Source organism: Ascaphus truei, chromosome 3, assembly GCF_040206685.1.
Source record: "Ascaphus truei isolate aAscTru1 chromosome 3, aAscTru1.hap1, whole genome shotgun sequence".
In the NCBI taxonomy this organism is placed as follows: domain Eukaryota; kingdom Metazoa; phylum Chordata; class Amphibia; order Anura; family Ascaphidae; genus Ascaphus; species Ascaphus truei.
The window spans coordinates 65170252-65182788 of record NC_134485.1 but is presented as its reverse complement, the minus strand read 5'-3'; the positions used below and the strand labels follow the sequence as shown (position 1 = coordinate 65182788).

The 12537-nt window shown below is 41.4% G+C and overlaps 1 protein-coding gene across 5 annotated transcripts in view; it reads left to right on the top strand.

The window, feature by feature from the left end:
- The window catches only part of ABR (ABR activator of RhoGEF and GTPase), a 229914-nt gene that overhangs the window by 116015 nt on the left and 101362 nt on the right, over window positions 1-12537 (top strand). For all 5 annotated transcript variants that reach the window (XM_075594180.1, XM_075594183.1, XM_075594181.1 and 2 more), the window contains 4 exons: window positions 922-974; window positions 4840-4980; window positions 7273-7394; window positions 8411-8579. In XM_075594180.1, coding sequence (XP_075450295.1) covers window positions 922-974; window positions 4840-4980; window positions 7273-7394; window positions 8411-8579 — 485 coding nt within the window. The remainder of the gene's footprint in view (window positions 1-921; window positions 975-4839; window positions 4981-7272; window positions 7395-8410; window positions 8580-12537) is intronic.

Genomic DNA, 12537 nt, shown 5'->3' with positions numbered 1-12537 from the left:
TTGGAAGGCGACCCTATGTAACCCAGTGCATTATAAGGAGTGGGGACGTATAAACACCTCTCGCTCCCCGCACACAGTAATACATATAATGATCCAAACCCCCTGCCTCCGGGACTGCTCGCTGGTTGCAGTGACCGGGCGCTTGCTACTGATCTGGGGACCAGTCAAGGCACTGTTGTGTGGGGTGCCGCTGGGAGCTGCTGTCCCAGCTCCCACCCATTTCTCACTCCTCTCCCCCCCCCCCCCTTCCAGCGGACAAGGAACCCTTGAGGGGAGCAGGCGGAACCCCAGTTGAACTTCACTGGGTTGTTAGATGTATCAAATAACCTTCTTAGAACGCTGCCAACCAATTGGAAAACTGGCTTTAAATACACATTACTATAATGACTGCACAAAAAGCCCATGCCCTGAATAGCGGAGCTGACGTGGAAGAGGCATTCTGGGTCATGTGAAATGTGACAATTAGGGAGAATTAGAGCGAGAGAGAATAGGGAGAGACGGTCATATGCAGTTTAACGAAGGATGAAGATATTTATAAGGGGAGATTTATATTTGAGATTGGGTTAAACAATTATGTTAATGTGAAAAAACTAAATATATATTTATATTTATTTATTTAATCACCGTTCAGCCCCTTCAAAGACCGTGCTGGATATTCTTTTTCCCTGTGAAGTTTGTCCCTTTAGAAAATATGGCAAGTGAAAATGACAGGATAGTTGAAACCCGCTGAATGAGGTTCGGTTGAACAGTATGCATGAGGGGCTGCAGTCTATGTGTCGGCCTCCTGGCTTCCTCCCTCCCTGTCCGCTTCTCGCTTTGTGTGGACAGTGTTCTTGTGTTGTCAGCCCGCCTAGTAATGCGCTGGTTTCCTGTGCATGCAGCTTATCTCCTTCTAATGGCTTTTCCTTGTTCTCTTTTTAGCATTGCTGTACAAACCCATAGACCGTGTGACACGGAGCACCCTGGTCCTTCATGTGAGTATCTAGCTACCCAGCCAGACCCAACATCACTGTGTTATCCCGTCTAATATTGAACTGTAGCACTGGAACTCTTATCCTCTCATTGTCATCTGTTTATGTAGAGCTTCTGGTGTACACAATGCCATGCATGAACAGTTCAATCTGCTCTGAAGCGATCACATCATGAGGTTTTAATGCTCAGAGCAGAGATAGCTAGAGGGACTTGCTTAGGTTCACCACTAGCTGAGAAATACTTGTCAGATGTTGACCACATGGCTGCTCCCTTTAGGTTCCACATCTTCCTTATTTACCCTTGCTAAACATTGCACTACCTTGTGGGAAATGTTTTTTGTGATTTAAAAGGCCCTAGCACCATATTATGTGTTATTACTGGTCATTTTGTTACTCTGTGACTTACCTTTGCCCATGCACTTGCTTATCATTTGATCAAGATACCTGTGCAAGCAAATGACAGGGACAGATTAGGGCAGGGGTGGCCAACTCCAGTCCTCAAGGGCCACCAACAGGTCAGGATAGCCGTGCTTTAGCACAAGTGGCTCAATCTGTGGCACAGTCAATGACTGAGCCACCTGTGCTGAAGCAGGGATATCCTGAAAACTTGACCTGTTGGGGGCCCTTGAGGACTAGATTTGGCCACCCCTGAACTAGGGCATCATGTATGTGGACATACACACAACCATAATATCTATTTTGTTCATTATAACTAAAAGGTGACAGACAATTAACCCTCAGTTAATTCCTCTCCTTCAGAACATATATATATACTTAGTTAAGTTATGGTGAGTAAAAAAAGTGACAAAAACCCTCCACAGCAAAGCATATAGCAAATGGAAATATAACTGTATGCTCATTTGCATGTCATTTCCCAGAATCCCTTGCTACAGTGGAAGTGCTGGGTGATAATGGTGAAAGGCGGGGTTGCAGACCTGCCTAAGACATGCAGATGAGCATACAGTTATATATATATATATATATATATATATATATATATATATATATATATATATATATCAAATGGAAATATATCTCCTCAAACATGATGTAGTAATCCGTTGCTTGTGCAATCAGTTAGTTATGATTGAGAGTCCTGCAGATGTGGCCACTGTTATTGGCACTTACAAATAACAGTGCATGGGACTTTTGGGGGCCTAGTCCTAGACACATTACAGACATGTATACTACATTAGTGCATCTCTTAGTGGCCTTATGGGTAATTTGCAGTAAATACATGAGCTGGGCACCTTTCACGTATATCATTTTTTTCCATAAAGTTAAATAAAATTATAAATCTTAAGTGGACTGCAGCATAAAAAAAAAAAAGGGAGGGGGGTGGCGGCTTTTGGTTTAATAGCCATTAAATAGAATTATGGTAGTGAGGGGTACACAGGTGGGTATAACTTAATTATCTTTGTTTTTCCCATGTTTAGAAATTTCTTTTTTCTTTCTTTAGCAGTACATGGAGCACAACCTTGAAGTCATAATAGGATCTTCATTATCACAAAGCACAGCACAGCACACATTCTTCATCTCATTAGCGATTTATAGATCTTGTGGGTAATCTTGAGTAACTCTCCCACTTGCAGTTGCTTCAGCCTGATCCTTGGTGATATCTGTTCCACTTCCGCTGTTTATATGATGCCAGATTAAATAGGGAGGCAATACAATCCATATGTTACTTTTCATCCATTTCTCTGTATATGCAGGTTCGCAAATGAAATCAGAACACCGGGTTATGTTCAATATAAAAATAGTTGATTTATTACGTGGAAAAACAAAAAATGGGTAAAAACATGCAAATATGCCCTGGGCGAGTCCCTCAAATTTTAACCCATAAGATTACCCACAGCCAGATGTATAAATCACTGATAAGATGAAGAATATGTGCAGTGTTTTGAAATAACGAAGATCCTAGCATGACTTCAAGATTGTTTCGCACCGTATAGATCTTAGCAAATCTGGCAAATGCATCAATTAAATGTCCAGGTGCTTGCAACACTAATTGCTGATAAAGTATAATGTTGACTCTTCTCTGCTGCCTGTTTTTTTCCTTTAGTAAATGGAAACGAACTATAAGTGAATAAAGCCCAATGTATACAATTCTTTAGTAATGTCTGTAGCCCGTGATGCATAGCATGAGTCTCTTACATGCCTGCAATTGGTTTTAGTTCCTGTGTTTTAGTGGGGCAAATGCCACTGAGATCATCTGCACATAGGCCATAAAACATAATATAAAGTCGTATATCATATTAACATGTACATAAATGTGTACGTGATGCGTTTGTTTGCAGAAACTCGTGATGCATGCTCTGAACACGGACGGTAAACACAAGAAGGGAGTGTAGGAAATGTTTGTTTGAAAAGGCCTCGCATTCCCTATGAAAATACAAGTTGAAATAAAATTCAATTTCCAACCAATGGCTTAATGTGGGGAACGCATGATGGGAAAAAAATTGATTGGCATTTCTATGAATGATTGGGGGGGAAATCCTGCACAGCATCTCTACAGAATTGTCGTGTCTGGCTTGTAATGTTTTATTTAGTCCCATCAATAAGACGTCACTGTAATTTTTCATTGAATGAGACAACTTGTTTTTGTACGTTTGTGTCTTAACACTAATAAATCTGTGACTCATTTACGTTGCTTAAGGGCAAGGGTCGGGATTCTGTCGTTTTCCCTTAGGAATAGCTGAGCTCTGAGATTTTTATTTATTTCTATTTAAGTGGTTAGTCACAATTCAGAGTTCATTGGCAAAAATAATACCCAGATGTATTTCATTGAGTGGTTTCTCATGCTAGATGTAAGTTTGTGGGGTGACCAAAGGAATCACAAACATACTCAAATGAACATTCATATTGCATTGCTATTCCTGTATGTTATCTCCAATGTATGGTTTGGCTGAGGCTTCCCTTAATAGATTATTAGGGCTATTGGTTTCTTTGACATCTGTTTGGGTGACATACGTATGTATCCCATGTGAAATGCATAGTAGTAGGGTTTGATGCAGGTTAATACATTAATGAATAACCAATCTGTGATGGGTCTGATCGAGACAACGTTGCACTGGAATGGCCATTGACTTAAATGCAAGCTGCTGTGCCATAGTGTCCCGATAGGCACGATCACAGTTTAATGAATGACCCCCACTGTCTTAACTATATATTACTGAGCGAGCTTGCTACAGTGGCTATATTTCTTCCATACCCGTCTTGAAAGATGAGTGAAGAGCATGGTTCTGTGCGTTTACCACCATCAGTCATGTGGAATTGCCATATTCTGGATCAGGGGTGCGCAAACTTTTCCCTACGCGGCCCCCTGCCTGCTCTCTCCCCCTGTTCGCCCCCCCCCCCCCTCTTACCTTACCTTGTCTTCGCCGTCAAATGACGCCGCCAGTTCATATTCCGTCGTGTTGCCATGGCAATGCGTCGTCATGTGACCCGGCGGCGTCATTTGACGCCATGGCGACATGCCATCAGAGACAAGGTAAGAGAATTTATAGAGGCCTCATGTGGTCTCCCGGCATTTAATTTAAATGCTTTGGTAAGAACCTGGGGCCTCTAACCGCCGAGCAGCAGAGTTTGTGCACCCCTGTTCAAGATCATGGATTACATGTAGTGGTCAAAGAAATTGATGCCTATGGGGCCCTCCAAGAAGCATCCATTTTTTTGACTGGTCAAGTGAGCGCAGGAGGAACTTATGACTTGGCTGCCCAAGATCAGCATTATTTCCGTCTGGATGGACTTGATTTCTCCTTTAGTTGCTTGGTATAGCAGGGAATCGAATAGAATGAGGATTTGATAAATGAGACCATACTGTAGAGAGATCACCCATGTATGTGATCACTTTTTTTTTTTGCTCTAGGATCTCCTTAAACACACCCCAACCGATCACCCGGACTATCCCCTGCTGCAGGACGCTTTCCGGATCTCCCAAAATTTCCTGTCTAGCATTAATGAGGACATAGATCCCAGGAGAACGGCTGTGACAACGCCAAAGGGAGAGGTGAGCAAGGCCGGTAACGAGAATGACCCCTGCCCGTGTATCCAGCCGAGCGGAGGGTGACCCCTTCCAAAGACAGAGAAGGATATGTCCGTGCCATGAAGGAGAACACAGTGAATCAGGCAAATGCCAATGTTTTGAACCTGAGGTGCTTATTCTATGTCTACCTAAGCTGCCGATCGGGCCATTTTTAAAGAGGAATTGCATCCGAAAAAGGCTTGATGGGCTGCTTCAGCGGATATATAATAAGCCCCTTAGAGAGCTGATGGACTTCTACTGTTACCAAATTTTACCTAATGTTTTGTTTTTTCAGCTATATCCTTGTAGATTTGTTGCAGGTTGTGCTACCTTTTAATGAACAATAAAGACCAGGAGTGCTGGTATAAGGTTTTCCAATCAACAACAAATTTACACTTATCTAGAGTAAAATATGGCTACTAAAACTTTGAAAAACATTAGCTAAACCCTTGCCAAGCCAAACACCCATCTTTTAATCGGCCACTGTCAGATTACACTTCAGCTAAAAATATCTCCGCTATAAAGGCTAATTGTTCACTTATTTACATTGCACAATATTCAGTGTGACATCAGCACTGTGAAAGCTTGCTTGACTTCATTCAGGCAGGAGGCGAACAGCTGTGCTTCTGTTCACAATGAGACTCTTTTAGCTGACAGTGGGTGCAGGGCATATGGTGTAGGAGCTAGGGGCCATGTAGTGAGTATCGTCACTTGCGCAAATCTGCCCCTTTCAAACTTTGCTTGTGGTTCTTTTGATGCCTCACATTTTTTAGCTTCTTATACTGTATGACACCTGATTAATCCCTTTGTTCTGGGACCATTGAAAAGTTTAATTGAAGATAACCAAGCTTTTCTTGTGCCTTGTTGCTTCAAAAGCCAATTGTGACGCATATCCCAGATCATGTGTTATATGATCCCTGAAGTGCTGGTTCCTTTTTCATCTTTCAATTGCCTTTTCTGATGGGAAACGAGGAGGCGGCACCCGAACTCACGGGCAAAACTAGCTTGTGCCTTTTATTCACATGTTCAAAAGAGCATTTCTATTAATATTTCCTGGGTGCAGTCTGTGGGTGCCGCCTTTTCCTCATTATTCTCCTGAATATTTTCTTTGGGCCTTGGATTAGAACAATGGGACCGACATGGGTACAGCACCAGCATGCTATTACTTTCAGTACTTTAGATAAGGAGTGCTACCTTGTTGTTTTTCAATCTGTCTGATCAGCGAGTCTTTCCTGCACTTCAGATCCAGCTTGATTATCATAGGAAGGGGAGCATAATGTGTTTTGGGTAAAGATGTCTGCACAGTCCTAGCCTTAAGCAGCCCTTTCATATAAAGCTGAGCTTTTTGGAGCTGCTTGGAATTGCACAAACTAAGGTTCATAGCGTCAGTGTTTAAGGTTCTCAAAGGTGTAAAGCTATATATATAGCAATGCTGATATCTCTTCCTAATCACTTTGATGTTGACATACTTCCGAAACGATCAAATTAAAGGCTTCCTTTACCCTAGATCATACTTCCACCTATCTCAATGTGCTAGTATCCATGTCGTAAATTCTGACCTCCTAATGTTGTACTATATGCTGCAGAGATAGGGTTTTGATAAGGAAAGCAATAGTCACAGCGCTTAGAACATAGCATAAATTAACATCTAATTAGCAAGACATCAGTCCACTGGGATGGATCAATTCAGTGACTAAGTTAATTTATTCCTTGTTATTTTAGCTACATACCATTGAAGGAGACACCAAATGCACATCTAACGTATTTCACCTCCCCTTAGGTGCTTCATCAGATACTAGTCTAGAAGGTTGTGAAATATGCGAGACATTACAAATGGCCACTGAAGTCACAGTAATTGAAATAAAAAGAATCCTTTCTTATCCTGTGCTCTAAATGCAATACAAATAAGCCGTTGCTAACCAGAAACTAATGGGTAGTCGAGGTTTAAAGCTATTTAAAAGTCAGTAGACTAAACCAGTTGCTGATAAAGCATCTGGAGAAGTATGAATTGTATGAAACGAGACATGCTGCTGTACTGTTCTTTTGCTGATTACATGTTCATTTGATTTTTATCTTGTTCGACTTGGCTATTGCTTTCTCTGCTTGAATCTGCAGCTGCAGGGGGAATCTAAAGCAATGGGTTTTCTCATACTTCTGCTCTTTGATCGTGGGGGAAGGAATAGTCTGTAAGCTTTTGACGTGCTCTGTTACTCTTCTCTCACTTGCCTTCCTTCTTACTCGCCCCTTTTCCGATCACCCGCTCTTTGTCCGTTTCAGACCCGACAGCTGATAAAGGATGGTTTCTTGGTGGAGCTATCTGAAAGCTCCCGCAAGCTGAGGCATCTTTTCCTGTTTACAGACCTCCTCCTTTGTGCCAAGCTCAAGAGGACGTCTGTTGGGTAGGTCGCAGGTGTGGGGAGAGAGATTGCCTGGGAGGGTGAATGGGTGGATCAAAATACTGTAAATACAAATATAGGGCGAGTATCAGTCTTAATGTAACATAGGTTAAAATCGATGGATATGTCTTTTTTTTTTTGTTTTTTTAACCTCATCTACTATGTAACTAGTTTTAAAGGCAAGTGGCTCAAATGTCCTTTGAGTCAGAGGATGAATGTGGTGATAAACCCCGGCACATATTATACTTGACAAATAAAGCTAGTGATATTTCTGTGCAGCTATCCCTGAACATGAACAGGTGGCATGTCGTGAGGTTACAGTGTGGCATGTGTAATGAAAAGGTTGCCCCATCTGATGCAGAAAAACTCTCTATTCCTTTCATAGAGCATAAATCCATGACTGCTTATGCTGTATAAGCTTTGGTTTTATTGTATACATATGGCCAAATGCCATGCTCCTCTATTTCATATACAGTACAGACACGAAAATGTTTCCCTTGTTTAAAAATTGTTTGACTAGATATACAGTGTTATCTGATATGATCTCTCTATTTTAATGAAAAAAGCAAAGCTATACAACGTGTATGGTTCTTTACAGGCATGTAAAATGTGTTGATAAAGATTGATTTAAGAAGTGGGTTTCGCTCTAGTGAGAGAGAACATGGTTATGTTACGGGAATACTGGACATATGCCAAAATTATTAAAGGAAAGGCTCATGCTTGTTACAAAAAGTGATTCTGTTTGAGCTTCTAAAAGAAACCACATAACCTGTAACAGAATTTAATTTGAACAGCACATTTTCTTTATACATTTTTATAGAATTGATTCATAAGGGAGATCTTAATGGACAGGACTGCTTTAATTCATTCACTGCTGGAAGAGATTTTCCAAATTCTGTAATCATGACAAAAAAAAAATATCCGTGGCTCTTGTTTTCTGCCACTTAAAGACCAACAGTAACTTCATGTTGCATTTGTCTTATGCTCTGCATTGTGCTTTCCTCCCTGTCGTTTACTAGGAAGTACCAGCAGTATGATTGCAAGTGGTACATGCCGCTGGCTGACCTAGTGTTTCCCTCCCTGGAGGAGTCTGAGCCCACCCCCCTGCTCCACACTACCCCTGACCATGAGATTGAAGATGTGAAGGCAAAGATCTCTGTTATCAAAAGTGAGATTCAAAAAGAAAAGGCAAGTGCAAGGCCCCCTGTAGCAGCAATCCCCCTGTCACATATACACTACTGTACTGCCCATGTGAAAGGGGTTATTAGCATCCAGCTGATTTTCTTACCTCTCGGGGCACTGACAATGAGCAAGATCTCCCCAAAGACAGTCACACTACTGTACACCTCGATTACTCTGAAACCGCCAGAAATAATTGAAGATCTTGCCCTCGAGTCCTTGGTCCACTTTATTCTAGAAAAAAATATTTAATTAACACAAAAAAAAAAACAATATAGCAAAATGTGTCCAAAAATGCGGTTAATCGCTTTAAAAAGGTCATCGGTTCAATTAGAGCCCAAAGATAGTGTTTTATTAAATTCTAGCTTTAATATAATAAAAACAGCTTGTTACAGAAGAGGTTACAAAAAAACAAAAAATATATATATATAATCAAAAACGTATAGACTATACCGTTCTGTGGCTAACGAAATGCTTTTATTTGTGCGAGCTTTCGAGATACACTGATCTCTGAAGAGATCAGTGTATTTCGAAAGCTCCCACAAATAAAAGCATTTAGTTAGCCACAGAACGGTATCGTCTATTCGTTTTTGATTATTAAAGCTCGGGTAACACAGTACTGATATATATATATATAGGAAAAATTGGGGGTAAGGTAGAGCACTGCAAAAACAAAAGGCAAAAAGTGAAATAAAAAGATAAACTATTTTATTTGGCCATTATGCCATGAATCTGACAGACACAGTTAAAAGGAACTCTGACGCGTTTCCCGCCGGTGCAGTGTTTGTGCTTTCCACCGCCTTGACCCTCCTACCAGCGAGAGTGAAGTTCTGACCAACGGGACCAATATCCAGCTGTGGTCTGTTGCAGGTCACCCCTCAGTCCACACCCCGTGCACGGCTTCGATTTCCATCGCGCGGGTGAGTTCGCAGCACCTGAGGGGGCAATAGGAGTCCATCCTCCAGGTCCCTGCCCTTATTCAGATTTGGGCTGCCCAGGTCGCCATCCCAGCGGTCCGAGGGGGGAGGTGTACTCCCTCGGTGATCACTCCGAGGTGGGAGAGTTGACTCCCTCGGTTGCAGCACCGGGGTGGGAGTGTTAATCCCTCGGATGCAGTGCCGAGGTGGGAGCTAGGTGCCACTTTTTGTATATACAGTATATACATACACACACACACACACACACATACACACACACACACACACACACACACACACACAGCTTCATCAAATAAAAGGGGAATAAAACAGAAGACCTATACGTTACTGTTAAATGCCCTGTTTTTTCTATTAATTACTCAAGCATAACAAAACTCCGCATTCTAGTCTTTACACACAAAAAGCAACGTTTAATTTGAAGATCAATACTCGCATACAAAAAATAGTACAAAAATGACGGTGACGTTCCAAATAAATGATGGTATTCTTAAAGATGGTTGCATATTTTTCTTAATCTTTCTATTGGATCTTGGTACCTTGATGTTAAATCCTGATCCTCAACTCTCCAGGTCTTAACACGTCTCTCAGCTAAACCTGCTAAAACGGATGGATATTTATCCAGACAAAACTACCCAGTCAGACATCTTAACTTTAAGTATTTGTCCTAACATGGTATTCACATGTGTTGTTCTTAAAACTGATGTCATATAATATCTCCTTATGAACATATAAGGAACGCATGCTTATTATGAGAAATTATTTCCCCAGCTATGCCAATGGCTGTCAATTATAACTCAACTGTCATTTGCTGAGCTTCTTCCCTAAGCAACTTAAAACCATCGTGTAACCTTCCTTTCTATTCTGGTGTGTTAGAATAGGTTAACCACACCTCTTTTACTTCAAATACTTCATATGTAACTACATCTAGGAAGGTTTGAAGTGCTAAGAAGACCTTCAGAACTAATTCCAGTGTTAAAATAAATTAAACAAATTTCCTTTACTTTGTAAAATATCCTCTCAATAATTGTCCTGCAATCATCATTCATATGCTTGAATTTTAGAGGGAAAGACCATTTCTTACAGTTACCGACGAACAATATTAGATCTTTTCTCAACGGTCGTGAAATCAGAGATATGAGAGCTCACGTGTTATTGATAGAACTCCCTTGTTAGAATAATTCTGATTTAGGGAAGCTCAAATCCCACTTATAAAGACACAACTTTACCTCTGACATGAAACAGATAGAAGGGCCCAACCTTTTGTGTGTGCGTGTGTCTTAATCTTTCCTTGACTTTTTTTTGTGGCTGGAGAGAGCAAAAACAGTTTTTTTTGGTCACTTTTTTTTTTTACCCACCATAACTTAACTAATGTGTGGTGGATACCTATCCAAGCTTCAAATTGAAAAGCCAGTATAACAAGCTTCACACTGATGAGACCCAAAAGGTCGCAACTGCTGTCTGTGGGTAGGTTTACTGGCTATGCATCTTAACCCAGGCTGTGCTGAAAAGCTGTGCAATGCAGCAAGCATAAGCTTATAGGGGTCCCTGTCAAAATTGATTTGAAGCCAAAGGTGGCACTGGGTGCTCATTTGCATGTAATTTCCCAGAATCCCTTGCTGCAGACATATACACATACTAACGGTGGAGGTTATTTGTCGCCTTTTTCACCCACTAACTTAAAATGTGTATGATGTATAGAGAGATGAGAGCTATAGATAGATCGATAATACGTTACCATCCGGAAGAACGTCAAAGAATAGACAACACTCAATAGGTAATGATCAAAAGTGTATTAGAACAGACACAGAAACCGACATTTCGATCCCGCAGAAGGATCTTCTTCAGGGGTGTGTGCAATGAAGCCAGAACCACGAGTGACTTTATACCAACTCCCCAGTGCACCTAATCACAGAAACAATAAAAAAAAAATCACAAACCTCGCAAGATATCCCTCCAGGTGTCTCTGATCATCAGTGGGCGGCCATTTTGAAACGGCTGTCAAGCAGGTAAACACTGAATCCGTCTTAGCTGTACTGTTGCAACTGACTGGGTAAGGCGTCTACGGTCGTCATGGCGTTCAGACATGCGTACTCAGTGCGGCTGTCCATAGTGAGGATGAGAAACCTACGAACAATAAACCTCCCGCGGGCATTGTATCAAACTGGATACGTGAGGGAACAAATCATTAAGTACAATGGAAGAAAAGCAGATATGTCCTGTGAACCAAAACAGGTAAGTGAGATGACTGTACAAGGCAGTGGAATATAGTAAAATGAAAAGCAAGATCTGTGATCAGGGATCAGATCAACTCGTGTGTAAAATGTCATACATGTCTCCAGGCTGTCAGTGTGAACACTAGATGCATAAGTCTTGATAGTGTTTTCATAAAAGATCAATCACAGAAGGCATCCCAGATTGAGGTTCCTCATTGAGGCCTCTAGGTGACTTTAATGTTCAATTTGTGTATCATCTTAGCCTCCAGTTGTAACAAGAGTTTGTTTCTATCTCCGCCCCTTGTAGGGACGTGGACCTGTATGAAGGGCATGCACCGGAATGTCGCAAGGCTATGCTTCTTTTCTTTAAAATGTCTTGCCACTGGTAAATGCTTCAGATCGTCGCTTCCATCGGCACCAAGGAGTGCCTTCCGTGTTGTGGATCTGTGCATAGCTATGCGTTCCTTAAGCATTCTTGTGGTTTTGCCCACATAGTACAGACCACAGGGGCATTTGATTAAGTAAACCACGTATTTGGATTCACAGTTTAGGAAATCCAAAATCTTGATAGGATTACCATTATGCGGATAGGCAAAAGTTTTGCCCACTGTCAAATATTGGCAATTAACGCAGCCATGGCATGTATATACCCCTTACACACTTTGTCAACCAAGAAGGTGTAAATCGCATATTTAACCACAGGGTCCGATTGTGTTAGTAAATCTCCCAAACTGGGCCCCCTTCTGTAACAGAAGAGGGGAGGATTAGCAAAATGTTGGCCTATTTTCTGGTCATTTGTCAAGACATGCCAGTTAT